This window comes from Haliaeetus albicilla, chromosome 12 (assembly GCF_947461875.1).
Source record: "Haliaeetus albicilla chromosome 12, bHalAlb1.1, whole genome shotgun sequence".
Taxonomy (NCBI): domain Eukaryota; kingdom Metazoa; phylum Chordata; class Aves; order Accipitriformes; family Accipitridae; genus Haliaeetus; species Haliaeetus albicilla.
Window position 1 is genome coordinate 19,891,333 of NC_091494.1, and position 25,939 is coordinate 19,917,271.

At 45.2% G+C, this 25,939-nt stretch overlaps 1 protein-coding gene and 1 long non-coding RNA gene across 2 annotated transcripts in view; one reads left to right on the plus strand and one right to left on the minus strand.

Moving 5' to 3' along the window:
• ABHD2 (abhydrolase domain containing 2, acylglycerol lipase) overlaps positions 1–17,550 on the minus strand; it is a 42,778-nt gene extending 25,228 nt beyond the window's left edge. The window contains exons 1-3 of the mRNA XM_069798452.1: positions 17,258–17,550; positions 6,830–6,916; positions 5,759–5,959 (exon numbers count right to left, since the gene is read on the minus strand). Of these exons, the coding sequence (XP_069654553.1) occupies positions 5,759–5,952 (194 nt within the window). The 5' untranslated portion in view covers positions 5,953–5,959; positions 6,830–6,916; positions 17,258–17,550. The remainder of the gene's footprint in view (positions 1–5,758; positions 5,960–6,829; positions 6,917–17,257) is intronic.
• A 4,239-nt stretch (positions 17,551–21,789) lies between these two features.
• Positions 21,790–25,569, plus strand: LOC138688063 (uncharacterized). Its single transcript, XR_011327116.1, has 3 exons — positions 21,790–22,151; positions 22,450–22,514; positions 24,598–25,569. It is a non-coding gene; the product is annotated as an uncharacterized lncRNA (long non-coding RNA).
• The last annotated feature ends 370 nt before the right edge of the window (positions 25,570–25,939 follow it).

Consider the following 25,939-nt stretch of genomic DNA (forward strand, 5'->3'; position numbering starts at 1 on the left):
GCACAGACACCACATCTATAAGCAGAATTTCCACTGTTCTGCAACTGCAGTTTACAGATGACACAAGCTGAGCAGCCAGCTGGGTGGCGAACAGCAGTCAGGAAGACTTCTTGCAAAAGAGGTATATGCATGCCCACACAAGGACAAGGATGATGTACCACAATAGCACAGATAAGCAAGTACTGATGTCCTGGTTTCAGCTGGGATAGAGTTAACTGTCTTCCTAGTAGCTGGTACAGTGCTATGTTTTGGGTTCAGTATGTGAAGAATGTTGATAACACTGATGTTTTCAGTTGTTGCTAAGTAGTGTTTAGACTAAAGTCAAGGATTTTTCAGCTTCTCATGCCCAGCCAGCGAGAAAGCTGGAGGGGCACAAGAAGCTGGCACAGGACACAGCCAGGGCACCTGACCCAAACTGGCCAACGGGGTATTCCATACCATGGGATGTTCCATCCAGTATAGGAACTGGGAGGTGAGGGCGGGGAATCGCTGCTCAGGGACTAGCTGGGTGTCAGTCAGCAGGTGGTGAGCAATTGCACTGCACATCATTTGTACATTCCAATCCTTTCATTATTGCTGTTGTCATTTTATTAGTGTTATCATTATCATTATTAGTTTCTTCTTCTCTGTTCTATTAAACCATTCTTGTCTCAACCCACGGGTTTTGCTTCTTTTCCCGATTTTCTCCCCCATTCCACTGGGTGGGGGGGGAGGAGCGAGTGAGCAGCTGCGTGGTGCTTAGTTGCTGGCTGGGGTTAAACCACGACAACTGATAACACAGCAGATCCAAAGGCAAAGTTGCATTGTTCTGGAAACAAAAATCTCAGTTTCTGTGAAACAAAAATGGCTTCCCAGTTTGCTCCAGACCCAAAGGCTTTTAACTGACTCATTTTCCTGTTTTGATTTGGTCAGTTGCAATAGATACCAGGCACTCTGAGTAAAGACAAATATTTGAGGCAGTTAAGTTATGGCTTCCAGCAGCCAGTCCTATAACTTCCAGTAACAGGATTCTGTAATAGAAGGCAGACAGGAGAACAGATCTGCAGATGCCAGTTACTTATTATGGAAGCTGACTTATATGGCACAAGTACAGCACTCAGTCTTAACTGGCTAAGTGAATTCACAGCCAGTTACATAAATCTGCTCACAAATACTAATGTTCTAGCTCCAAATGCTGCATTTTATCTGTGCAGCACAGCCCCACATCTTGATAGGTGGCTGTCCACAACAGTGCCTGAGAGCAAGAGAATTCCTAGGTGTTCCACAAACATCCTCCTAGCATTTTAATATTAAAAACAATTCCAGTATGTGATTGTAGATTAAGTTTTAGTGGCTCTCGGGCAGCAGATTATAGTTTTAGAGCACATACATCATCCAGTATGCAGGAATTTAGGAAAGCAGCAGCTGTATAAGCAGCTCACACAAAGCACATAAAAAGCATGCTATTTTTATTAGCAAGCATCGGCATTCAGGTCCTCAAAGATCTGAAGTGGAAGTTCAGCAACAGGCTTATTTTTGGAGCACTACTTCATTTCATCTGAGGAGATTAACACTTTAAACATTAACTCTTACATCGCCTTAGATGTGCTGTAGTACATTGGATACTGATGGCAAGAAAGCAGAGCCTAAAATTTGTCCATGTTAGGGAACACCCTGAGAACTGCTGCCTGCATTACAACAGGTGACAGGTTATTTTTTCCCCCCTTTACAGAGCAGTTTGGAGATACTTAAAGGATGCTTTACAGATCAAACCTTGTTTGAACCTTGTCCCTTATTTGATGTTAGGGAATACAATTTGAATTCCAATCAAGAAAGCTCATCTAAAAGTCTGCAGGGTTCAACCCCCCCCGCGACACGTAGAAAGCAGCTTTTTCTGCATCAGCTCAGCTAGACTGTTCAATATGACGAAGACACAGCAAATATGTAACAACAAAAATTTAAAAGCAGCTTACAGAGCTTCCATGTCCCCTGAGTCTCTGAAAAAGAAACTAACATAAGCGGAGTAGAAGTGTTTGCTGCCTACAGAAACGGTATGAAGTCAGAAATATTTAAAAGTACAGACTGGCCTCCTTGGTTAAACCACCTCCTTCCCAATTTAGGCAGCTTTTAGTTAGTAAAGTGCCCATCCCACCCCTCCTCAACCTTCATTAACTACAAGAAGTATTCTAGTCAAAACAGGGCACAAGTATTACAGCACATCTTCCTTGCTGATGAGCTAGAGAACACAAGGCTGCTGCCAATGCCACAGCAGAGCATCTAGTAAGGACTCAGACCCCCTGAGGCTGCTTCTCTCCCCAGGGTCCATGCTTCAACTTATCAATAGGGAGCTGCCATTCTTCTCTGCCTCTCAACATGTTCACCTGCCAAAGCTTCAGGAGTAACACTGTTCTTCTAGTTTATTATTCTCCTGGAAGTGTTCCTCCCAGGGTAAAACACTAAGGGGATGACAGGAATCAAACACTGTTTGCTATTAGATAGAAGAAAAGAACATTGAAAAGCTTGAAGACAGCTTTTCTGACTACTTGTCTCCTTGCATCTAGGAGAAAAGCAATGACAGTGCAAAAGAGTCTTATGGTACCAGGCAGCCTGCTTATCCAGTATAGGTTATTGTGCAAACAAAGGATAAGAAGGATCTAGGCTGGATCTTTGACAGTGTTTACTAACAGCCTTGACAGTCATTTGCCTCAATCTTTGAGCAGGTTGCCTTTATTAATGATAAAAGTGTGCAGACAGCAAGGATAATTATTTTCGATAAGGATGACACCTGTGCCACACCTCTACAGGAATAAAGATACACACACAGACTTGATAGAAGAAATTGGGAACAGCCAAAAAAATGTCTAGCCCAGTACAGCAAGCACTGGCCAAATTTGTCCTCATGAATCAAAGAGCCAATACTGCATTTCTACAGGAATAAGAGAACAGATGGCAGACTTTCCGTACCAATTTGAAAGACAGGAAAAGGAGACAGCTGCAGCCAAGGGTTCGGCCCAAGTGCTCAAGGGCACCAGTAGCTGTGCTGATTTCCAAGTTTCCATGCAAGAAGCAGTTCTTTGAATGAAAAAGGGTCTGATTATGCTACTCCACTTGGTAAGCCAAAGTACAGACCTGGATGGGGGTAGAGGAAGGGAAATAAAGAGGTAAGAAAACACGAGCTCTAGGAAGACAGTCTCTTGCTTACCAGTGTTTGATCAATATGTAGAAAGCTTCTAGCAGTTTAGAGAACTGTAAAAAGCAGTACTAACATCTGCAAGTATAAGGTACCTGGCATGCAGCCATCTCAGGCAGCTTTACTAGCCAAAGGTCTTAAATTATTCATCCACCATCATTTGGCTTACTGAATGACACTATAGTTACAATGTATTGAGTAAGTCCATAGGTGAGGATGGTGCCATGAAGGGGAAAAAAACCTCAAAGTGGTTTTTTTTCCAAGTATTTTTGAACAGCTGCACAGATAGAATAACTTTGCATATTTCTGCTTTCTCCCTGCCATCCTGTTTTTTTCCAGCAATATCCTCACCCATTCCTCCCTTAAGCATAAGGGAGCTGAACAAACCAGGTCTGAAAGCCAGTTCACAGCTGTATAGAAGAATTGGTATTACAAACCCAGTACTGATACAAGAGGAGGGATTGCTGGGGTACTTATTTTGCTTTCATGGTAGAATTTGGAAGAGCTGCTTAATCAGCTTTCCTAACACTCTGAATAATTAGCAAGCAATCAAAGCCTTGCAAGATTTTTCAGAGCAGTATGGCACAAGCTGTCTTCACATAGCTTTTTGCTAATTAGTCCTACCAACTATTTCACGCATAATTGCAGGAATTTAAATATATTTGTTCCCCTTTAGTCTCCAGGCGACTTTCATACCTAAAGACCGGATTTCTGATTTTTTTTTTTTAATTTCTGTATTGAAAAAACTGTGATAACATCAACAGAATAGCAAAAAATCATATATATGTCATCTTCCCTGTAAGCCCTTTCAATCCTCAACAGCAATTATATTCCTGTCTCTTCTAACAGAGGTGTACAGGTAACAAGCTTGAACAACTACCTCTTGACACATTTTGTTGTAGTTCATTTCAGCTGTGTTTGTTTCCTGGGGTCATGCAAGCCTCTCAGACAGTGTTCTGCCCAAGAACCATGTGTTAGAAATCACTGCTAGTTTTCATAGAAGTTGGCAAGCCTGAGCTCTGAGCTGATCCAGAGAAAGTAAACCACCCAAGATTGCACACTATTAATGCAATACTAGGGTTCTGCAAGAACCTCTTCACTCCTGCAATTAACACATAACAGATGTATTGTTATTTTTAGACATGTTCTGCATTTTTACTCCTTTGGGAATGCTTTGTTCTCTGAAAGTCAAAAATATACCTCTAATGCAGTAGTGCTAGGAGCTTGTGCTGTGAGAACAGAGCTGAAACAGGAGTAAAACAGACTCTGAATTCGCTTACAATGTGTTTCCAAAGATTAGCCTGATACTAATATGCCTTATAGGCTGATCATCAGCACAGCTTTAGGCTTGCTCTTTCAGTGACTAGGGACATGTCAACCTGAAGTGCCAAGACTGAGATGACAAGTGTCCAAGATACACTAAGGAGGTTCTAGTTACTTGGTATTTTTTAGGGAAGCAACTGCTTTGCAGTTAAGGCACTAGCCATAAATCAAGAATCCAATTTCAATACTCAGCTTCAACACACACTTAGATTACTCCAAACTCAGAGTGCATCAGGGAACCCTCTTTAGGCTCCAATTTAAAACAGATAATGCTTTGTTTCCTGTAAGAGTTTACAGATCCTATGGCTTAAGATCTTACACTTTATGTAATCAAGGCACCTAACAGCACTGCTAAAAGCACCTCATCTCCCCTAGAAAGACTATCATTAAGTCAGCTTGACCTTTGAGATCCAAAAGGTTCATGCAGCTGCATTCAGCACCTACTAGATAACTGATGCATTTAGGGCTTCTAAATAGGACTTGCAAATTTTCAAAGTGATTGCAGAAGAAATACTGTAATCAAAATCCTTGTGCCTCCAAAGCCTCATGAAACTGTAGTAAATGCTTCATATTATCAGTGAAGGTAAGGGCAGCTGCACTGATTTTGGAGGTCCTAGAATGGAAGAGCAAGGATCAGCCTGCTCAAATACACAACTGACAAGGTCAATCTGAAAGTGGATTCAACAGGCTTGGAGCTGGCTAGTATGTCATTACTTTATTAAACTAGTTATGATGATGTGCTCTACCCAGTAACAGGTTTCATTAGTCTTCATCAACTTAAGGCACTTCAAATAAGAGTAGACACTTTAAAACCAATAGCCATCCCTATGTTCATTGCAAGTGTACAGACACCAAAAAAACACTTCCTTCCCGTAAGCCCCAACAGATTTCTTCCCTAATAGAAAGGAGAGTACATGAACAGGAACAAGTGCTGACTGCATCCCTCCCTCCCCCATTTCCACAGACAGTGGGCTATATAGTGTAGGTATAGTATAATATCAGCATATACCTACCATACAGAAGGGCAGGGATGACTTTTTCCATACAACCATGGAGAGCCCTGCACAACAAGACTTGGTCCTAACTCAGGTACCTGGGACACTAACAATAATGAAAAGCTTAACTTGGAACATGTTTATTTTCCCAAGAGAATACCCTGACACTCATTTGCACTCAGGTTTAAGAAACACACTAGGCAGAAGAATGGTTAAGTGCAGCTCTTCTCCCTGTAACACAGGTCAACACAGAAAAACATATACTACTTACTCTTTGGTCAGAAGTGGGCAGGATTTGATGAGAAAGCGGGCCAAAGCAGAGTCCTGGTAAATGAGTTCAGGAGGGGCAGTTGGGCTTTTTAAATTCAAGCAGCGAACAATAACATACAGAACAGCAGCAACTGCAGCTAGCTTCACCCCATCAAACACTGCTGGCAGCTCAGGGGTTTCCAACATTGCACTCATTTTGAGCCTGGAAATAAGAACCAATATTAAAGCTTTTTGCAATATACTGCTGGATATGAATATCAATTGCCATGTTAAATATAAGACTGTGCTAACCAACTAAATTTGTCAGTTAACACTGCTACAAAAATCATAGCTTATCAACTCAAGACTAACAACTTCTAAGATGAAAGGAAGTTTATTTTGTACTGCTCAAACCCCTGACCACCACAAGAAATAGAACCTGGATGATCAGTTGGACAGGAGATTTATTCCTAATCAGTGCTACACTAGAATTGCAACAGTGTCTCAGATGTCAAACCCTACAGTTTGCAGACAGTCAATACTTTAAGGATCTTGGCCAAGACTACCCAGCTCAAACAGAAGCTGAGTGAAAAGCCAGGCTATAAAGTCACATCAGCAGCTTTGGACATGTCTTTCTTCCCAGATGTACAAGCTAGACTTGAAAAGGAGACCTTCAAAGAACTACTGTGTTAGCTCCACAGCCTGAATTTTGCAACTCCATGAGAATACTGGTACTAACACCTGCATGTATTTAAGGTGGTCACTTTACGCACCAGTGAGTTCAGCATTTCTTTTAATTCACTGTAGTTCTGCAGCTGAAGGAGAACTAGATTAATACCTAGTCTTGCAAGGGCTTCAAAGGAAGTGGGGCAGGGGAGAGAATTAAAAAAACCCCACAACATCACAACATCCTTCCAGCTTGAAATCAAGTTCTTAAACCAATCCAGTTTCTTTTGAACATATGGTTCAAATAGCTGGCTGCAGTTATCACAGGGACATTTCATCCATATTGAAGGGGCTGGTTTTTTCCTGGGTCCTTCCTCAGACACACAGGTAACCCAAGTCAGATAGCAAGTGACAAGTCAAGTCTTACCAATGTCACTTTTTCTTCAAACTGGAAATAATTGCCAGTCCTCAGTAGAATTGTCACTGTCTGGATCCACGTGCTACTGGAGTCACCCTGTGAGGGGAGGAAAAGCAAATTGATTATTACTGATAAGGTTACATCTCTCAGCTGGAAGGGAAGAACACAAATTTATACAGAGGTCCCATCATAGACATTGCAATTGATTTGTGTATTCAGTCCTACCTGCTTCAACTCTGATCCATCTGCATCAAACCTCTTGCCTACAGATAGATTCCAGACTAGATCAGTTGCCTACATCATATTAATTTATCTACAGTATGCAAATACACCTTCATGAGATAGGCAGAAAGCAATAATGAAAACCAGTGCAACTTCAGAGGAAAGCCAAGCTATGAACTTCCAGAACAACACACATTCACCATCTTCACAGGAGAGTGACATTGTCCCCAGTTACAAAAACTACCCAAATCCCTTCCTATTTAAAAGGCTAGAAGTAACTTCTCAATTCTGTGCAATATCTACACTGTTACTGAAGTGTGAAGCCAGTCTGAAAGAAGTTTCCTGCTACTTTTAGTCAGGCTTAGCAAAGCAGCTCACTCCTACACATGGAAGCTTGTAAACAGTCTCTGCTTGTTCCCACACTTGCTTTTTTGAGAAGTTACAACATACCACACTTCAACAAGATGATGAGAGCCACCAGGAGGCTCAGATACAGCCACCTAATTAACACTAGTGCATATGCACCAAGGCTTGTTACAAGAATCTGATGATGCCAATAAAAGAGATAGCTTTCAGCCTGTAACTGTAAAAATGTAAGTGGTATTTACAATTAGAACTGGATTCCCTACAGGCACAACAAACCAATGGGGAATTAGAGCTTCCAGGAAAAAGCTCCAGAACTGTCTGCTCTCTACCACAGCTACTGCTTCTAACTTGGAAAACACACCAATGGGACAGACCATACCAAAGCCTTACTCTTCTTCCTAGCAGGAAGACAAAACCTCAGAAGTACTTTCTGTACACAGTGCAGCTACACTAAAATCTCTTGGAAGAAATCAAGTCTGACATCAGCTATTGATTAACAGCATGCTGGAAAGCTGCAAGTTTCTGCCACCATAACCATCTGTGTTGCAGGAGAACAGAGGGTGAGGAAAGTGGAGACATTTAATTTTTGACAACTCTGAAGCTTTTATTTTCCAGTTCTGAGCTTCACAGTAGAACGGAGAGAAGAGCAGGCTACAAAGCCATTTATTGTTCTAATCAGCAAATTACATTGGCATCATGTATCTCAATGAAGAGTTCGAGTACAATGTTCAGCTCTAGCACATTACCTCACTTCCACACTTAGTAGACTTTCACCAACACTACCATCAACTGCACAGAAGACAACAGGCCAACTACAGCAATGGCTTCTCCAGGGAAGGTACAATCAACAGAAGAGCAGACCAAGTTTGTGAACAATCACTGACTCAGGGACAACTAGGTGCTTGAGCAAATCTTCCCCCCAGCTGAAACACCCAGAAGTTCTGTTGGCATCTTCCTTTCACTGTTTTATTTAGAAAATTAACAGAGACACTGATACAAAAGTTATCCAAGACCTTCCTGCCACCTGGATTTCAAGCTAGTTTGCTATTTACAGCTTTCACATTATTAGTGAATTTGTTAAAAATAAAATTGGGCATGATTAGTCATTAGCATTTTGTATTTGTGACTCAATATAACCAATCCAACTAAGCTGTATCACCCTGAGAGTCTTCTCTCCCACATAATCTTCAGATTACAAACACATCTTTTCTGATACTTCCCTCATTTTAGCCTGTTGCTACCTTAAAAAAGCATACTAGCTTGGAGTTACTTTCAGAAAAATCAGCTGTTGGTAGACAGGATTATACTTCAACACTTGTGAACTACTATTTTTCCATTTTAGACAGTCTAACTACACATTCACTGAACATACACACCTCAAACATGTGCTAGAGGGTCATGTATTTGTCAGGATCTTTACCTAAAAGCTCAGATCAGTCTGTGTACAGCTAACACGAAGTTGGCCCTGCTGTTGCAGTTGCACAGCTGTCTGCAATGATTAACTAAGCAATGGGATCTAGTCCAAGATGACTAGATTGGTAAACTCCATGCCCTATGGATCCAGCTGTGGCACTTCAGGTACCTCCTTGAGAGTCTGGTATTTCTGAAGACCTAAACAGACCCATCTCAGCCAGGGCAGATTTGCAGGGGCTGAGCCAGAGCACCCTGCTCTAAAATTTTAAGGGTTTAGCTTACTGAAATGGATTTGAGAGCTCTGCCTCTAATCACGTAGGACAAATGCCTCCCTATTTATGAGCAGGAATGAGGTCACCTTGCTTCTGTTTTGTTAAACCCTTTTTGCATTGACCCAATAAACTTGTCTGTTTATGAAAAAGGACAGATAACCAGTGTTGAGCCAGTCAAATTTTAATCTAGGATCTCCTCTAAATGGCTCAGCATTAATATAAACATATGAACATTTGGTCTTTTCTGTATACAGAACACTAGACTCACTTTTAGCAGGCTAGACAAAATGAGGAAGAGGCAGTAAGCACATCACTGAAGCAATCAAGCCTGCCTTTTAATCCATCACAGGGTTTGAGATCCACATTGAGGAACACAAAGAAGTTGAAGCTCTTGGGGCCAAGGATGTTATTTTGAAGCACCTTAAGTGTACAGTTCTTTTTTTAAAAATCACTAAAAGGTATGACAGCCCCAAAGACTGACAGTCTTTTCAAGCAATATTCTTAAGTCCCCCTTGTGACCAAGGAATAACTTTAAAATCAATCACTGGAAAGCAAGTGCTGGATTTGTGGAGTCTTTTCATTTGTCCTTTCATCACAGAATAAAAAGCTGAAAAACATGTTATAGGAAACACTTCAAAATTACTGCTAACAGAGTGCACCTCACCTGTACAAGTATAATGAGAAAAAATACCCATGTCTCCACTTTCCAGACAGGAACAGAAACAAGTACAACAAAAGGCAGTAAAGCTACAGCAAATTCCTTATATATCCTTTCAAAAACACTGGGTTTTGGGAAAGCCATCAACAATTTTACTTGTACAGTAAGTGAACTCACAACTGACAACAAATCTGAGACCTGCACACATTTCTGTTCCAGGTTTACTGGGGAGAGGAGGCTCTTCCAGGGACAGAAGTCACTTCACCCTGTGACTCAAGGGGGCACGCACAGGATTTGGTAACTACCAAGCATTACAGCTCCTCCACCCACGCTGAAGCAGAGCCTGACTCTGCATACTGGAAAGCCAACATTAAAAAAGCAAAGACATTAAAGGAAGCCACTCCCATAGGGTCCTTCCCTTAGGCCTTTTAATGAGCAAGAGACTCATTTCACTGAAGCATTAGAAATGCTTTGGGCTAAAGCAAAGATGCAGCTATATGGAACTGCCCACAGACAAGAGTAAAGGCAGCCTCTTTAAAAGGGGCTCCACTAGCAAGATATTTTATGGTCCATTACATTCACTGAAGAATCTTGAAGGAATCCTGTTTCCAGGAATGACAGTTTGATACAAAAGCCTCCTAGATGCCCTCCCACCAGTAAGCATTCTGACTCACTAGTGCTTTCAGAGCTCAGCTGGACACCAAAACACTGGAGCATGCCTGGCCAACACTGAAAGCCTTTAAAAATCCTCTTTCCTATCCTTTTACAGCTTCTACCAAGTAGTGTAATACCCTCTCTTCCCCACTAAGATTCAGAAGAGCCAAAGAGGCTGTTTCTAGACAGATTAAGCAGACAGACTTCGTTAACTAACTTATCAGACATTTCTTGGACTAATTTCATTTATTTGTAGTGCCTGCTTGGGGACTAAAACTCTGAAAGCAAGTCTGCCAGACCAGAGGAAAGCAAAACACCCTACTTTAAAGAGTTGTGCCTAGGCAGATTCAGATCAGAAGTAATTTCTGCCCCCCTCCAGTCTTTGAAGGGGGAAGAAGGAAGGCTGTTTCACTGAAGTTAGAATGTTTCCAGGAAATTAATCATCTTTAATATCAGCCAAAGCTAATGCCTCTTCCAAAGTGACAGGTCTGTCACTACCAGGTAAGATACTTAGAACCATTATGGAGAAGGGAACTTTATTAAGGAAAGGGTGGGAAGTCAGAGCACTACAAAGGTTTTTAAATAAAGCCAAGTCTTATGCCAGCATATTATTTGAATCTCACTTCAGGAGGTGCACAGAAGTGTGTCACACTGCTGAGATTTCAATGATTTAAAGGCAGAGGAAGATGTTTAGAGACCATCCAGATGAAAATATACATAGGAAACATACACCTGGGAAAGACTCTGAAGCAACGTGTCTTGATGGGAAAGGCTGGCAGACTAAGGTTTTGTAAAGCACTGGAGGACAGTCTGAGGTCACACAAGCTACATGAGTACATGAATCTGTGCAAGGGGAACCATGAAAAAACCTCAAGCATTATTGCACAGTCCAGTATCCTGCCTTTTACACAGCACCTTTTGTATAAAAGATGCTTTCATTTTTACAGAAAAGTGTTAAGCCTAAACTGCTACTTTAAGGTCTCAAAAAAATTACATAGATACAAGTATTTTAGGGCCATACCAGTACTACGCTTCATTGGTTTAGACACAAAGCAAGGCATTACACTGTTTGAGACTGGCATCTAACCAGCCCAATCTTACCCCATGTAGAACCTCTTATTATCTTCAGCAGTAGCTCAGAAGAGAACACGTCAGAAGCAAATGCTGAGGTCATCTTGATGTATCACTCAGCACTCCTGTCCATTTAGAACAGCCAACTAAGTCTCAGACCTCAAAGCATAGAGGGTATAATTAAGAATTAGCTGAGCACTTCAAGCACTTAAGCTTAGGTTTCAGGAGATGTGGCCATGAAAGATAAAGCGTAGTCCTCGCCACAGTCATGAGGAGTCTGGTAAAGCCTACTGCAGTTCTGTCATCAAACATCTGACAGATTTTATCTCCAAATAAAGAGTGCATGCTGACATATCCCATCACAAGGATGCTTTAAAGAACATTATTTGCACAGCACACAGAAGTCCTTGGTGCAAATCCCTCTGCCTTGTGCGAGAGCCAGCGCCCAGGCCAGGATTTGGCTGGTTGGCAAGTATACAAAGCAGCAGGTACTGTTTACACCATGTTCCAACAAGAATTTCTTGGCTGGTGCCTTCACTGGAATTTGACCTTTTCATCAGATACAATAGTTGGCTCATATACTAAATTTAGAGGTACTGTGAGGTTACAGGGACAAAGTTCATAGCACAAGGTACCATCAGCACAGCCAGAAAGACAGGTGCCTTTAACTGGAGCTTTTTTCCTTTTTTGACTTTGAGAAGTCCTACACCATCAGAGCAGAAGCCAAGCACCTAAGAGGGCTGGGTGTACAAGCCAAGGCAGCTTGCTTAAGAAAGCACCTGAGAATAATTCCATAGCCAACAGGGCCAAAGACTCTTTGGGTCTTTCACTTCCCCAAGGAGGCCAATTTACAGACAAATGAGCCTTGAATTTCACTTCCTTCTGACTACAGGAACTGCTTTTGTTTCTTCACAATATCATTTTAACTGCTCAAAATTGTTCTACTGCATCACAGGCAGCTTTTGTGTATTATTTAAGAATGCTGCTATATAGACTCCCTGTATGTTACCTTATCTGGTTCCTGCTTGACACAGATGGATTGAAAAACACTGTATTAGCTTTTATTGCACACACCTAATGTACAAGATTAAGACAAGACAAGGCTCCGATGACTCCACAGAAATCAATTCATTGCATCTTATCTTATAAGAAAGGCTTATGTTATTTAAGTAAACATAACTATTCGATTACTGCAGAGACTTAGGACTTTGTCACACCCTAACTACTCACTGCCTTATGGAACTACAGGGCAGAGCTTCAGGTCCTTGTAGAAGAGGTCAAGCTTACTTTTAAGTACTGAGGGAGAAGAAATACTGGTTAACACCTTTCCACAGCCTTACAGCATTAGCAGGTGTCACTTACCTACCACATAACCCTGTGTCACTGGGCAGCATTAAGCTCAAGGGAAGAAGTGGAATAAACACATTGCAGAGAACCCAACAATCCATGCTCAGTAGTTGAGGCAACATGCTACTAGCGTCAAGCCACAGATAGCTAAGTGAGCTAATACAAACTGCACCACAGACTTAAACCCCCATGCAAAAGTATGCTCTATTCCGTCACTATATTTTGAAACACAGCATCATACTGTTAAAGCCTCATTTACCCTCAGACTCCAACCCCTCCATACCCACCCTGTCACAGAGCTCAGATGTACACATCAGAGGAGCAGCCCAAAGTCCAAGCACATCACAGCTGTGTGCTCAGCTACAGGGTGCACAGCTGAGTAAGTGGGGAGCATGCTCCACACCTGATTAGGTGCACAGCAGGGAAAGACCACCTATCACCAAAGCACAAGTTAAGACAGCTAAGAGAACTTTATTCAAGACTGGTCCAATTCAAGCAGTCTGAAAACACCTATATCTGAACATGATCAAAAGCTGAGATGCCACTTCACTCTGAGGTCTTCAAACACCTTGCTTCCCACACCTCCCCTCGCCCCCAACAAGCAGCTCTGCTCCACAGCAGTACAGAAGATTTGCAGAGCCATTCTCTCAGTCTGTCCATGACAGACAGAAGGTTCATGCTAGAGAAGTTTAATTCACATAATTACATTAAAAATGAAGGAACAACATTTCAGGATGAAAGAACCAAATACAAAGAGACAGGACCTGACCAACACACAGCTACCACTACTGCAGAATACTCAAGTTTTATCAGAATGCTGATTAAAACAAAGGGTTTTGAGCACTACAGCAGTCACCAGCAACTCAAAAGTTTGAAGAGCTATATTGCCCACTCTCCTGTTGAATCTGAGTGCGAGGTTAGGGATATTACAGCCACACATCTTAGGACATTTTCTCCTTACCTCTTACAAGGATGTTCACTGTAAATGACTGTGCATCTGCTTATTTCACCTAGTGCAATCTTTCATAGTCACATATGCCCAACCAACACTTCACAGAACTGGGTGTTCCAGTTAAGGGACAGCCAGGCTTGAATACCCTCAGCATAATCTTTCTGGAACCCGCATCTCTATGCAAAAGCATCTTTGAAGATGTAAGTAAGTTTAGAAGCAGGACAAGTTGTTGAACAGTGAACCAACCCCTCACTAGCAGCCAGTCACTCATCCGAGCTGACCCTTTCCATAAGGAGCCTATATTACACTCAGTACTCAATGCCCTGAATAGGGTTGTAGCTCAATTATTAGCAACTAGTACATCAGAAGTTTCAGAAGGCTTTGGTGTTTGCAGGAGCTCAGTCCATATTAGCAGAGGAAGTTGTCATTGCCATTTTAGTCAAACTGAACCCATGATAATGAGAAACTCAAGCATTTCTCAACAGCACAGTAAGCACTAGGCAACTGCACTTTGTCAATCTAGAGATACAGATGAAAGTCTTCTGTACATTGCAAAGTATGACACTTCCTTCCACTGCCATTACGTCTAACAGAGCACAGGCACAAAGAAGTTTCAAGCACCTGTTTTGTACAGAACTGCTTTGCACATTTTGAATTACTGCTGCCTAATGCTGGCAGAGTAAGGCTGGCAGTCAGAGACAATCTTTATTATCAAGTCAACTGATATAGCTGGAGAAAAGGGAAGCCCTTGGACACACAAGCCTTCCTAGTGCTAAAAGAGGCTAAGACAGCTGCCTGACTAGGTTAGCATCATTGCCACCCACATATGTTGGGCAAGCGGGACTTTGCTCTCCATAAGGACAGACTGCCCTTGCACATTGAAATTAAATCAATTGTTTGGTACTGGACTTGATCAGCTGAGTTTGATCAGATTTTTTAACTGCATATAAGCTTAATCTTCACAAGCTATTTAGGCTGAAGAAGGGCAAATACTTGCATAGAAGTTCAGTTGATCTATAGTACACATTAAAAATAGCAATTTAGCACTGTAACACATCATGAAACACGATCTTGCAGAGAAACTCAAAAGTGTAGATGAAGAGGACTCCAATATACTAGCCAAACTATGATGATTTAGACTTTTGCTGAAAAGTCCAAACCACCAGTTTCAGGCTGGTGTCTACATCTTTCAACAGGAATTACAAGCACTAAAGACCCCAGAACACACACCCCTACTCGAGACTTTGCTAAATCCTGTTCTTTATTGACAAGTTCTGGCACTGCCAGAGCTGGCAGCATGAAAGTAAGGATGAAGAAGCTATAAATAGAGAACAAGAAAGGGGAGTAACAGAGCAAAGAGAATCCAACAGCACCCAGGACATTTCCATTATTGAGTGAGGTTAAACTACAACTAGAGAGGGTTTGAATCACTGCTCTAAAGCCACCATTTTCTATAGTACATCAAATTACATCTAAAGATACAGTTGGAACTTAGAAGATTTGGATAACCTCTCCATATGACTGTGTCAAGGACAAATGATGTTATTGTGCCACCTTTCCTGCCCAATACCACATCCCAGAACAGTGACTATTTCAGCATGTTAATCTCTGCGTTTTCACATGACAAATTTAACAATGCAGCTTTATGAAACTCTAAGAGACTCAGCTGCTATTCATTCCCTGAATAGAAAAATATAGCTTTTGCAAGAAGAGTAGAACAAATTAGTTTTTAAGTTTAACTTCTTCACAAACAGTTTTGCAAGATGGAAGGTTTTATCCCCAACCTCCACATCTTTTCCACCCCTAGAAAAGACAGTCTAGCACAATCTTAGGTCAGCCTCATCCTCTATGCAGCTAATTCACTCAGTAACACAGGGGACCTCACATGCAAAAGCTGAAATACAACTATTTTTAAGACTAAGGCAGGAGAATAGAAGAACACAAACATTAGCTCTTAGTTCTTTTTTAAAAATTCTTCCTGTTCTCTTGACTTTGACACCAAAATAAATGATGGCTAGACTAATAAGAAAGGCTGCATGTCCACTGATCCAAGAAGAAACAAGAGAATTTATTGAAACTTATCTTGCAATATGAGAACTAAGCAAGCATCGAGGAAAGGTGAGTACATGAACCAAGAAAAGATAATAACAGAACAACCAAAGACTAGTTGTCAATAACAAAAGACCCTGCACAGGAAATTACCATTATCAATGAAGGTCTGAAAATGAGATATCACAAATGCAAACAGCTGAACTGTGTGTTCTACAAACACCATATCAGTGGGGACTAGAACATGTCAGCCTAAGCAATATTACAAACATGGCTGAGCATGATAATCATTGATAAACAAGGCATGTAAGCTGAACACACTGTACCAGTTAGCTAATTAATAAGCCACAAACATTTGTTACAGAAGGAGGCACCAGTGCTGTGGAAGCCAAACAGCAATCTGCAAGAGGAAGGCAGGAATCTTTAGTACTTACCACACCAGTGACAATTGTGCCTCCACAATAAGAGGAAGCCGTTATGAATTCTCTGAAGAGACCTGCATGAGAGCACAACTACAGAATGCAGTCCCTCCAACCACAACTGTAGCAATAAAGCTGCTGCTAACATACCTCTTAAAAAGTTAGTGTCAGGTGAGGGATTTCACCAGCTGGAATACGTCAACTGTGACAGATATATATACCCATCCTGTGCTGGAGTAAATCACGAGTTATACATGAAGTAGCAGAATGGAGTGGATAGAGTCCTGTCACACAGGCTAACAAGCAGGTATACAGTACACATCAACAAAAGGAAGTCTAAAGTTGTTGCAAAATGCTAGTAGCAGTGTCAGGACCTAGGAGCATGAGTAACAGAGGAGAAAAGCCTCATTTAGGGGAAGCAGTGTGACCTGACAGACATCAGCCAGAACTCACCTGGCTCTAACTCACACAAGTGTCATCTCCTCAGGACCTCTGCTCCACACTCAGCTCCCCAGCAGCATAGGATTGCTCCCCACCTCAGCCGTCACTCCCTGTGAGCACAGGCTGCTCACACCACTGCTTTTCTTGCCCTGCACAACCTCACACCTCCACAAGGCAACGGGGAAAGGCCACCACCACACCACCAGCTGCACAGACCTTCCAACCCCGGCAAGAACCGAAAGGAGAGGCACCGGGGGGCGACCAGACCACAGGTCACCACAGCCAGGCCAGGCTGAACCCCACCGCAGGGCTACTCCCACCTCCACCCCAGGAAATAAAGACATAAGGCAAGCCTGCTGCAGAAAACAAACAGAAAGAAGGCGGCTAGGCGGGCACGGGGAGCCTGAGGCCGAAGCGAGAGGAGCGCCGCTGACCGCTCAGCACCTGACAGACCCGGCCGCGGGGCGGCGACCGGACGCCCCGCGCCCCTTCAGGCCCCGCAATGCTGAGAGGGAGGGAAGCCCAGCCGCCGCCGCCGCGGGGAAGGGGCTGCTGGAGCACCGCCGACCTCACCTGCAGGCCCGGCCCGGCCCGGCTCGGCTCGGCCACGCCACCGCCGGCAGCTCCCGCCGCCGCTCCCACCCGTCTGCACCGGCCCCGCTACGCGCGGCCCCTTAGCAACCGCCCTTGCCTTCCCATTGGTCGCGCCGCCCTGCCGCTCCCGCCCATGCCCGCGCGCGGATTAGCCGGAAGGCGAGCTGAGGGTGGGAGCGCGCTCCAGCCGGACTGCAGAGGCGCCATTGGCTGGTGGAGACGCAGCGGGGCGGGACACTGCGGTTCTGTTGGCTTGGGCGTCTCTCAGTCAGGCGGAGGGCGGTGATCGGCGTCCACGGATGGGGCGGGGCTGCTGGCGCCTCTGGGGAGCCGCAGCTGCCGCCGCCATGACAGTGCGGGGCTTCGACGGGGCGGCGGGGAGCGGCGGGAGGAGCTAGGGTGAAGCACCAGCCTCGCCCCTGGCCGCTTCCTGCTGCCGCAGCCAACACCCCTGCCGCGGGGGGGAGGCAGCCTGGGGAGCGGCTCCAGCTGAGGTGCACGTTCACCCCTCAGTGGTGTGGGGCTTGGTCCTGAGGGCCGAAAACCCTGCTAGTGTGGAAAAGGCCACTGATAATCCATCTCAGTGAGCCCAGGTGCTGAATGCTGGTCGCATGATGATACATTGCAATCAAAAATTATTTAGGAATTCCAAATGGTGGCTGGGCCTTCAGTGTGCTGGTTTTGTTTCCTGTGGACCCCCAGGCCACCTCTATGCGGCAAACCTGGCACTGGGGTGCAAGCTGGGATCACCTTGGGCCTTGCCAGCAGGGGTGAAGGGGTCTTCTCCCCCAGGCCCTCAGAGGCACACGAGTGCCTGCCTGGTTTCCTCCCACCAAGTGGGATGTGTGACAGGGACAGCAAAATCTGCCCGGAGGTAGACGGAGCCTGACACATCTGGAAGGCACTGAAGGAAAACAAATAACACAAATGCTTGCAATACGATGTTTATAAACTTGCTTTTCTTGTAGCTTCCCAAAAGAGCCGCATGTTACGTTGCTACGAAGTAACATGAACTGTTCCTAGCTATGTTAATGGTTGCTTTATATAACTGGATGGAAAAATCCTTTCCCTGATTTCAGACAGTTTGTTTCCTCTGTTTACTGGGAGTTGGAGCTTCCTACGTAGAGAAAGCTCTCAAGGAGCAAGTCACATTTTCCAGAGAGTTATGTATCTGGAGAGATGACTAACTGCTGTAGACTGAGTCACAGTGAAGAAGGGAGCTCTGAGGAAGGGCAGAGAGGGGACTGCTGAAATGGCCATGGCAGAACAGAAATAACAGCAGCTCCATGGCAAGCGCTCCTCTTCTCTTTGCTTGCTACTGATGTGATCCCATACCACTCAGTTAAACAAGAACTAGGTTCGTTATCTTCAGCTTTTAATTAACCTTGTGAAAATACCCAGGGTTTATGGTCGTTGCTAAATTAGTCGGAAAATCAGCTGGGCTGAAGTTTGATATGTCTGAAGGCAGCTGGGTTATGTTTATGATCAAGCTATGAGATAAGCTTAGTAGATAAACTTCCGGTATCAGCCTCTTAACTAAGTATTTGAAGAATGTGTTTGAATTTGATTACAGAAAATTGCAGTCCAATTGACTCCAGGTGTACCTTGGCTCCTCACCATTGATCTAGGCAGGAAAACACAGATCCAGGCAGGAAAACACACCACAAACTGGAGCTGAGCCTCCAGGCAAGGCTTTTATTTTAAATCCTTGAGGCTGTTGGAGATTTCTCTGACCTGAGAGAAGCTCAGCTATTAGAAGAGAGCTTTCTTAAGCACACCGTTACAAAGCAAACCAAAACTCTTAGTTGCCCACTTCTTGCTAAGAAAAAGTGAAACATAGGGTGGTCTTTTATATCAAGGGTGCTCGGATACATCAGTGAGGAATGAAAGCTGAGAACCTGAGAGGACTAACTGAAGAGGTGGCAGCACAAATTCACAGGTGGCTATGGCAGTGGGAGCCCAGCTCCTGAGCTGTCTGCTTATTGCAGGAAGAAGGGATGTGGTGGAAAAGGTGCTGCGTCTCCAGAAAGGGAAGGAGGAACCGGTGCAAGTCAGTTGTTCCGGACAATGTTAGGGGGTTCCAGCTGCACCTTCTGTTGTGGGAGCAGAGATGGCTGGGAGGGAGCAAGCGTGTTTTGCGAATACAAACCCGGCTTTGGGCTATTAAAACAACTTGCGAGCCCTGGCTTGTCAAGGAAGCTGCCCTCCGTGTGAGTGTGCAGAGAGCTGACGTTGCTGCGGCCAGGCGGGTGTGATGATGAGCACCGCAGGGCCGGTTGGTGTTGGGAGCAGTGGTGTGTGCGGGAGGTGGAGTGCTCTGGCCCAGAACCAAGAGTGAGGCTGTACCTCTTGCAGCAAACAGCTCACGCTCAGGAAATGCCATCTGAGCAGTAGCCCAAACCATCCCTTAAAGGAAGGGTGCTGGGAAGAGCCGAGCTTCATTCCCAGCCTCTTGGCGAGAGATTTGGCAGCTCCAGCCCAACAGATGCTTCTGTCTGATGTTACTGCAGAGAAGTGGAATGGGGGTGTCCAGGAACACCCTAATGCTTTGGAGACAGGAGGATCCCTCTTTGAGTAATGTGGCTACTGCAAAAGAGGCCAAATATATGTGCTGGAAACTGTAGGGACAGGAAAAACACACAGCTTCGCCTTGTGCTTTGGGCAGGCACTTACCTCTGTACAATGAGGCCAAAAAAAGGCTGATGATAATTTAACCTTTTTAAACCCAGCAATTGGAAAGGTACCAGGCAGAGAGAACACCCATGTGGTGCTGAGCCAGCCTGAGACACCTCCATGCAACAACGTGGTGACAATCACCTTTTGTTCTTCACATCCCTCTCTCTTTTGGCTGTTGCTGCCGCAAGAAACTCAGAGTCTTTTTCTGCTTCATTTCCCCTGGCCCAGCTTTTCTCCTGCTCAGCAAACTTGCTGTGTGCTGAAGGACTCCTGGGGACTTTGCACCTCTGAGGAAACCTTTTTGCTGGAGGAAACACTGGGGTGTTGATCTCTGCCAGTGTAGCAGGAGCAAAAGGGAAAACATCTTTTAGGACGCGGTTTGATTGCCAGCTGAAAATAAGCTAAGTGCCTGTTAGTGACATGTGAGCACAAAAAACCTTTACAGATGGAAATAAAGGCAATGCTTTTTCCTCTTTACCTGCTCTGCCTTCCCTGCAGTGCCACTGAGGCACTGACTTGCAGGCAGCAGAGCCATGCTGTTTGAGAGCCTGTTGGATCTGGATGTGCAGTGCTCTTTGGACTCTTAGGTATTTTCTGAAAATGGTGTCTAAAAGCGCAATGGGCACTTTGCAGATCTCAAAATAGACTAGCTTCTGTCCTGAGGAGCTGACAACGTAAGGAGACAAGTGCCAGGGATGGAAGAACGGCTGCATCACACAAACCAGCCAGGGAGGTGGCACGTGGCCCACCTGCTCAGTACTTTTCCATCACATTCTCATTCAGCTGCTCCTTGGCAACTTCTAGCTCTGTCACCCTCCTCAAAAGCTTCTGCTCTGGATTTATTTAGCACACTATTTGTTTCCTAATTATAGAACTTAACTGACTAACCTCAGCCCTACCGGGTTGCTGCTGCCCACCTTTTTGTCCCCTGTAGATCAGAGGCTCTCGTCTCTTCTTATGACTGAAGGCAGTTGCTAGAGACTTTCTGACTCTTTTTTTGGTTTTGTTTTTCTACTAAACCCAGGAGGGCTTTGACTACTAATACAGGGAGCTTCACTGATTATTTCAGAGCAGAAGGGCTATTGCATTCCCAAATTCTTTAGGCCAAAAGAGAAATGCTGCTGGGATGAGCACTTTACCAGGCTGTACTCCGCCACTTCTGTCCACAAATTCCTGACAGCCAGCTCACTCCTTTTACCCCACGTCCAGCCAGAGCTGCTGGCTGGAGGAAGAGGTTTTGAAAACCACTCCCCGGCATCAGCAGTGCCACTGGTCCTGCTTCTGTTCCGCTTGAACACTTCCTGGCTCCACAAGCAGACTCAGTGCTCTAGGGGAAGGATTCGTCTGTATCTCCCTGAGATGAATCTGTGCCACAACACTCCTGAATTTTCCAGGGAGTCCAGTTAGGTGAAATTGCTACCTCTTGCACCAAAAGCTGCCAGGCTGAGCAGACCTGTTCCCTGCAGCCACCTCCAATGCCACCTCTTGTTAGCTTGCAGCCATTTCTGCCCCTTTATCACACATTTTGGTAAATTGAGACACAGCTGCAGAAGCCAAGTGGTGCTTTGGTGTGGCACCTGCCCCTAAAGCCATCTGCACAAGTAGGGGGGTCATGTGCAGGGGAGGCTGCATGAGAGCAGCAGGTATCTGGCAGGCAGCAAGAGCAGGGAGAGGAGGTATGTCTGGTGGAAAGCAGGATGGATTGGAACAAATGAATGTAGTAAAGCCAGAAGGATGTATGAGCTTCTTCTGGAGTGTTTCCAAGATGTCATACTGAATAAAGGAAACTATTTGTCTTCTGTTAATTCTGAGTGGTCTGTCTGACATTTGCCATTATACTGTGTTCCTGAGGTTGGAGTTTGGAAACACTATGATTATCCAGCCTCAGAAAGCCAGTGAGGGAGACTGCTAAAGCCACATTTTTTTTCAGTGGCTGCTTGTGAAATACTTCCTCTGGAAAAGTTGCCCCAGAAGTAGTGGTACATGAGGAGAATGAAGCATTGCAATCCTGCATACTGAAATGCTTAGTGAACTGAACAGTGGGATCATCAGCCCCCTGTAAAAATCCAGTTTTAATATTGCCTAAGGAATGGTGAAGAGACTCTTTCTAGAGAGCAATATTTATGGAAATAAAGTGAGCGGAGGTGGAAGCTACTGCCTTGTGCCAAAATAGTGGGAATTGGGATAGGTCTGGGAGGTAAGGAGCAAACAACTGTGTTTGGATGAGGGTGAGTACGAAAGAAACAGTTATGGTTGTGATTTGGGGGAAAGGGTGATGGTGTTAGGATGCAGAGAGCCAGACCTCTCTTTCCTGGAGGTGTAGAAGGAAAGTGGAGGTGAGAGGAAACAGGCTTGATGAGGGGAGGTGGGTTGTGGGTGAGGCTGGTGGGAACCACAGGGGTATGGTTTGTGGGGTAGGCAGGTGGGGAGGAGGCAGCAAGGAGCAGTGGGATGGCTGGGATGACAGGCTAATCCAGAGCACCCTCATCTGCCAGATCCTTTCCTGGAGATGCACTGGAAATCACAGCCAAGTGGGGAAGGTCTGCTGCCACATCCAGAGGTGAGCTGGTGGTGACCACCCTCTTCCACGCACAAGGACCTGGCAGGCTGCAGATCAGCCTCCCAAGAAAACATAGCAACTGCAGAGCTATTGCCATCACTGACTCTGTTATCCCTCAAACTGGGTTCATTTACCCAGTGTGCAAGCCAATAACACATAGAGTCGAGGTGTTTTCAAATTAATTTCATTGATGCGCATGAATGGGTGCCTGTCTGAAGACAGCACACCATTGTCTCAAAGATTCACACATTTATACACTTAAGTAATACATATTCATTATTATTTCCCTTAATGATTGGTTCTTTCTTCTTTGCCTCTCATGTAAATTAGTGCATAGACTGTCTTCTTTCATTGTCTTCTTTTGAGTAGGTGGTATCATGTGAGTAGGTGGTCAATGAGTCGGTGGTCGTGATCTCCCCCTGTAGGAATTTCCTTTTACCTACTTCTAACTCTGTCTTGGCAGTTCCAAGCGGTTCTTCAAGGTCTGTTGATCAGACCACAATCTATTACCTTTTCTGACATAGACATAAAGCCCCATTGTCTAATAGTTAGTTCCTAAACCCTAAATCATGTCTACTTATTGTTTCCCTATTGTAAATATTAACTGATGGGTTTGTGTACATGACTTTAGCAGCTCCCTGGTTATTTCAATCATATTATACACATTAACTGATAACAACTCCACGCCACTCCTCCAGCTGACCTCGCCTGGCTTCACAGGAGCAGCACTACCCTTTTGAAAACCCTGCCTGTACCACCACCGACAAATTATTGCATGGGCTGGAGGAAATAAACAGTGCTGCTGGCACTGTGTAATGATTGCTTTTCTGGGCTGACACCACCATGGCTCACTTGCAGGCTCCATCTTGCAAAGCTGGTGTCTCAGCCTCTTGGAAATGACGTCTGATTTACCATGTCTGCTCAGAACAGACCAGCTTTAAGATCCTGATCCCCGAAGTTCCCGTGAAGTCCATCCTTGGATTTGGCAGTAATGCCGCAGGAAGATTTTTGCTGGAGCTACGCAGGGCTGGACATGTAAGGGAGCATTGCAGGACTTGGAAGATGCATGGCTGAATGATGGTGGTGGAGGTCCTCCTTCCAGATCAGCAAAGAGCTGCTGCCCCGGCGGAGGCTAGAGGGTGCTGTGCTGCAGGGAATGGGTGTCCTCCCTCCCCGCCCAGCATCCCTTAAAGGCAGGTAAAAATTTGCAGGAAACGCTGCCTTTGAGCTGAGATGAAGACCAACGTGCTGGCTGTAGTTACTAACAACCTCCAAGGCTTTTTCAGACTAAAATATCAGCCCCATCTAGCTCATTAGTTAGCTCCCAGAAGGTGACATACAGAAAGGGTGGCTTTCCTCAGCCGGGTGAAAAAGCAAAAAGGAGGGGACAGAGACAGGAGTGGGGAAAAGGGGTGAGAAAATGAGGAACAGATCAGAAGATAAGAAGGAAGCTGAGTGGAACAAAACCAGAGAATAGAAGAATAAAGAAAAAAAAATAGAAAAATAAAGAAAATAGAAGATGAAACCAATGCAGAGGATCACATCAGCTCCTGTGTCCAATTAAGAGATTCAGACCTGCTGAATGATGAAAAGGGAGATTGCTTGGGAGAAAAATCAAGGACCACCTCTTGCTTGTGGTAGCTGAGGCTGATGGGGCAGGATCAGCTCCTGTTTACCCAGCTGAGGTGTGGCTAATCCTGAGCCCAGCAAAGACCAGAGCTGAGGAGAGAGAGAACACAAAAGGGGGGGCACGGGAGACAGGGCTGTGTTTGTACAGCGGCTGACAGGCAGCTGCAAGTCCAGGCAAAAACACGACATGCTCCCAAACAAGTAGCTCTCTGAGCAGATCACTTTTCCCTGAAAAGCCTGCCAGCTAACTGCAGACAGCTAGAGTGAACGTGACTCCTGTGTGGGGCTGCACGTGCTCTGCAAAACACAGCCCTGCCACCCCGAAGCTGTGGTTGTGGGGTCACTGCCCTCACTGCTGGCAAATCTGCTCTGGCTGCCTGCAGCGGGTGAGGCAAATGTGCAGGTGTAGCTAGAAGAGGAGGAAGCACAGGTAGATGTTTTCTTACATTCCTAGGTCTTGCAGAAGACAACCTACCAGAAGTGAGAAGATGTAGACATGACAAAGGAGGAGGAAGACTGCAAAGGAGCCCCATTTCACATCTACCCTAAAGGGACTGCACCTAACTCTGGGTCATGGGGAGGTTCTGGTGTTCATTGAGAGTTGAGATGAGCAGCATCCATACAGTGTGGTGTGCCCATGAAGCCAGCCCTGCTCATGGAAATGAGTCACATAAGGTCTTGATATAGGTGGCCTCCCTCCTGTTTTCCTCCTCGAGCCTGAGGTGGGATAGCAAGGACTGGAAAGGAGCATCCTAAACTGGACATGGGTTGCCACACAAGCCCTTAATAACTGACCTGGCCCCACCATGCCCACCAAAGGAGGTGCTGGGGCTGTATCCATAGGTCCCTGGGGAACATCTCCAGGAGACGCAAACAAATCTGGCCCAGAACATGGACCAAAGGGAATGCTCCAGCAAGATGCAAAGCTCTGTTAGGAGCAAAGAGGGGCTGTGAAACCCACATGTTTTCACTCACTGTATCTACTCTGGATGTCTCCAGTGAGAGCCACTGGTTTTACTGCTGGGGCTGTCAGGGCAGCAGCCCACTTCCAGCTGGGGACAAGTGGGGACTCAGCACTGGAGCTGGGGCTGTTTAATCCTCCAAGAGCCATGGGGAGGATGCAGAATAGGTGGGCTTTGCATCCAGTATCAACTGGGCTGTGGGGCAGGACAAGGAGGTGAGAGGGAACAGTGAAATGTGAAAATGCCTGGAGCGGATTTGATGGCAGAATGCAAATCTGTTCGTGCTATAATAAAGGTTCTGGTGGAGGCTTGGCAAAGTAATTGGTGTGGTGGGAGATCTCACCGAGAAGGAGGGGTGATTGCAGAGGACATATGGGGTATGACTAACAGAATGGATGTCTTAAAAACACATTAGTATAAACTTCCCAGCAGGGAGGGAGAAACACTTGGGAGACTTTACAAGGGTCTGATGCAAAACTAAGACCTAGGAAATCTCATTTGGAGGAAATTTGTAAAGCAGCCAGGGGATGGGTGGATACCCCTGCCCCTCAGGACACTCTTGTTCCTGCTAAGGAGCTCTTCACCTCTCCAAACGGTGCGTATGGAAACTGTATGGAGACATCTGTGGATGTGCAGAGCTATCAGCTGGCTTCTTGCCTGGGAGCTGTTGTCGCTGCTGACACAAGAGGTAGCACAGCCCCAGGCAGAGCGCTCGGGGAGGACGCAGCGAGCCCGGCAGTCCTGTGGTGTCCCCTGCTCCGGCCTCATGTCATGTGCGTGCTGCCGCTGGGGCTGGCTACGTGCGCTCCTCCATGGCGGGTCTGGACGCCCTGA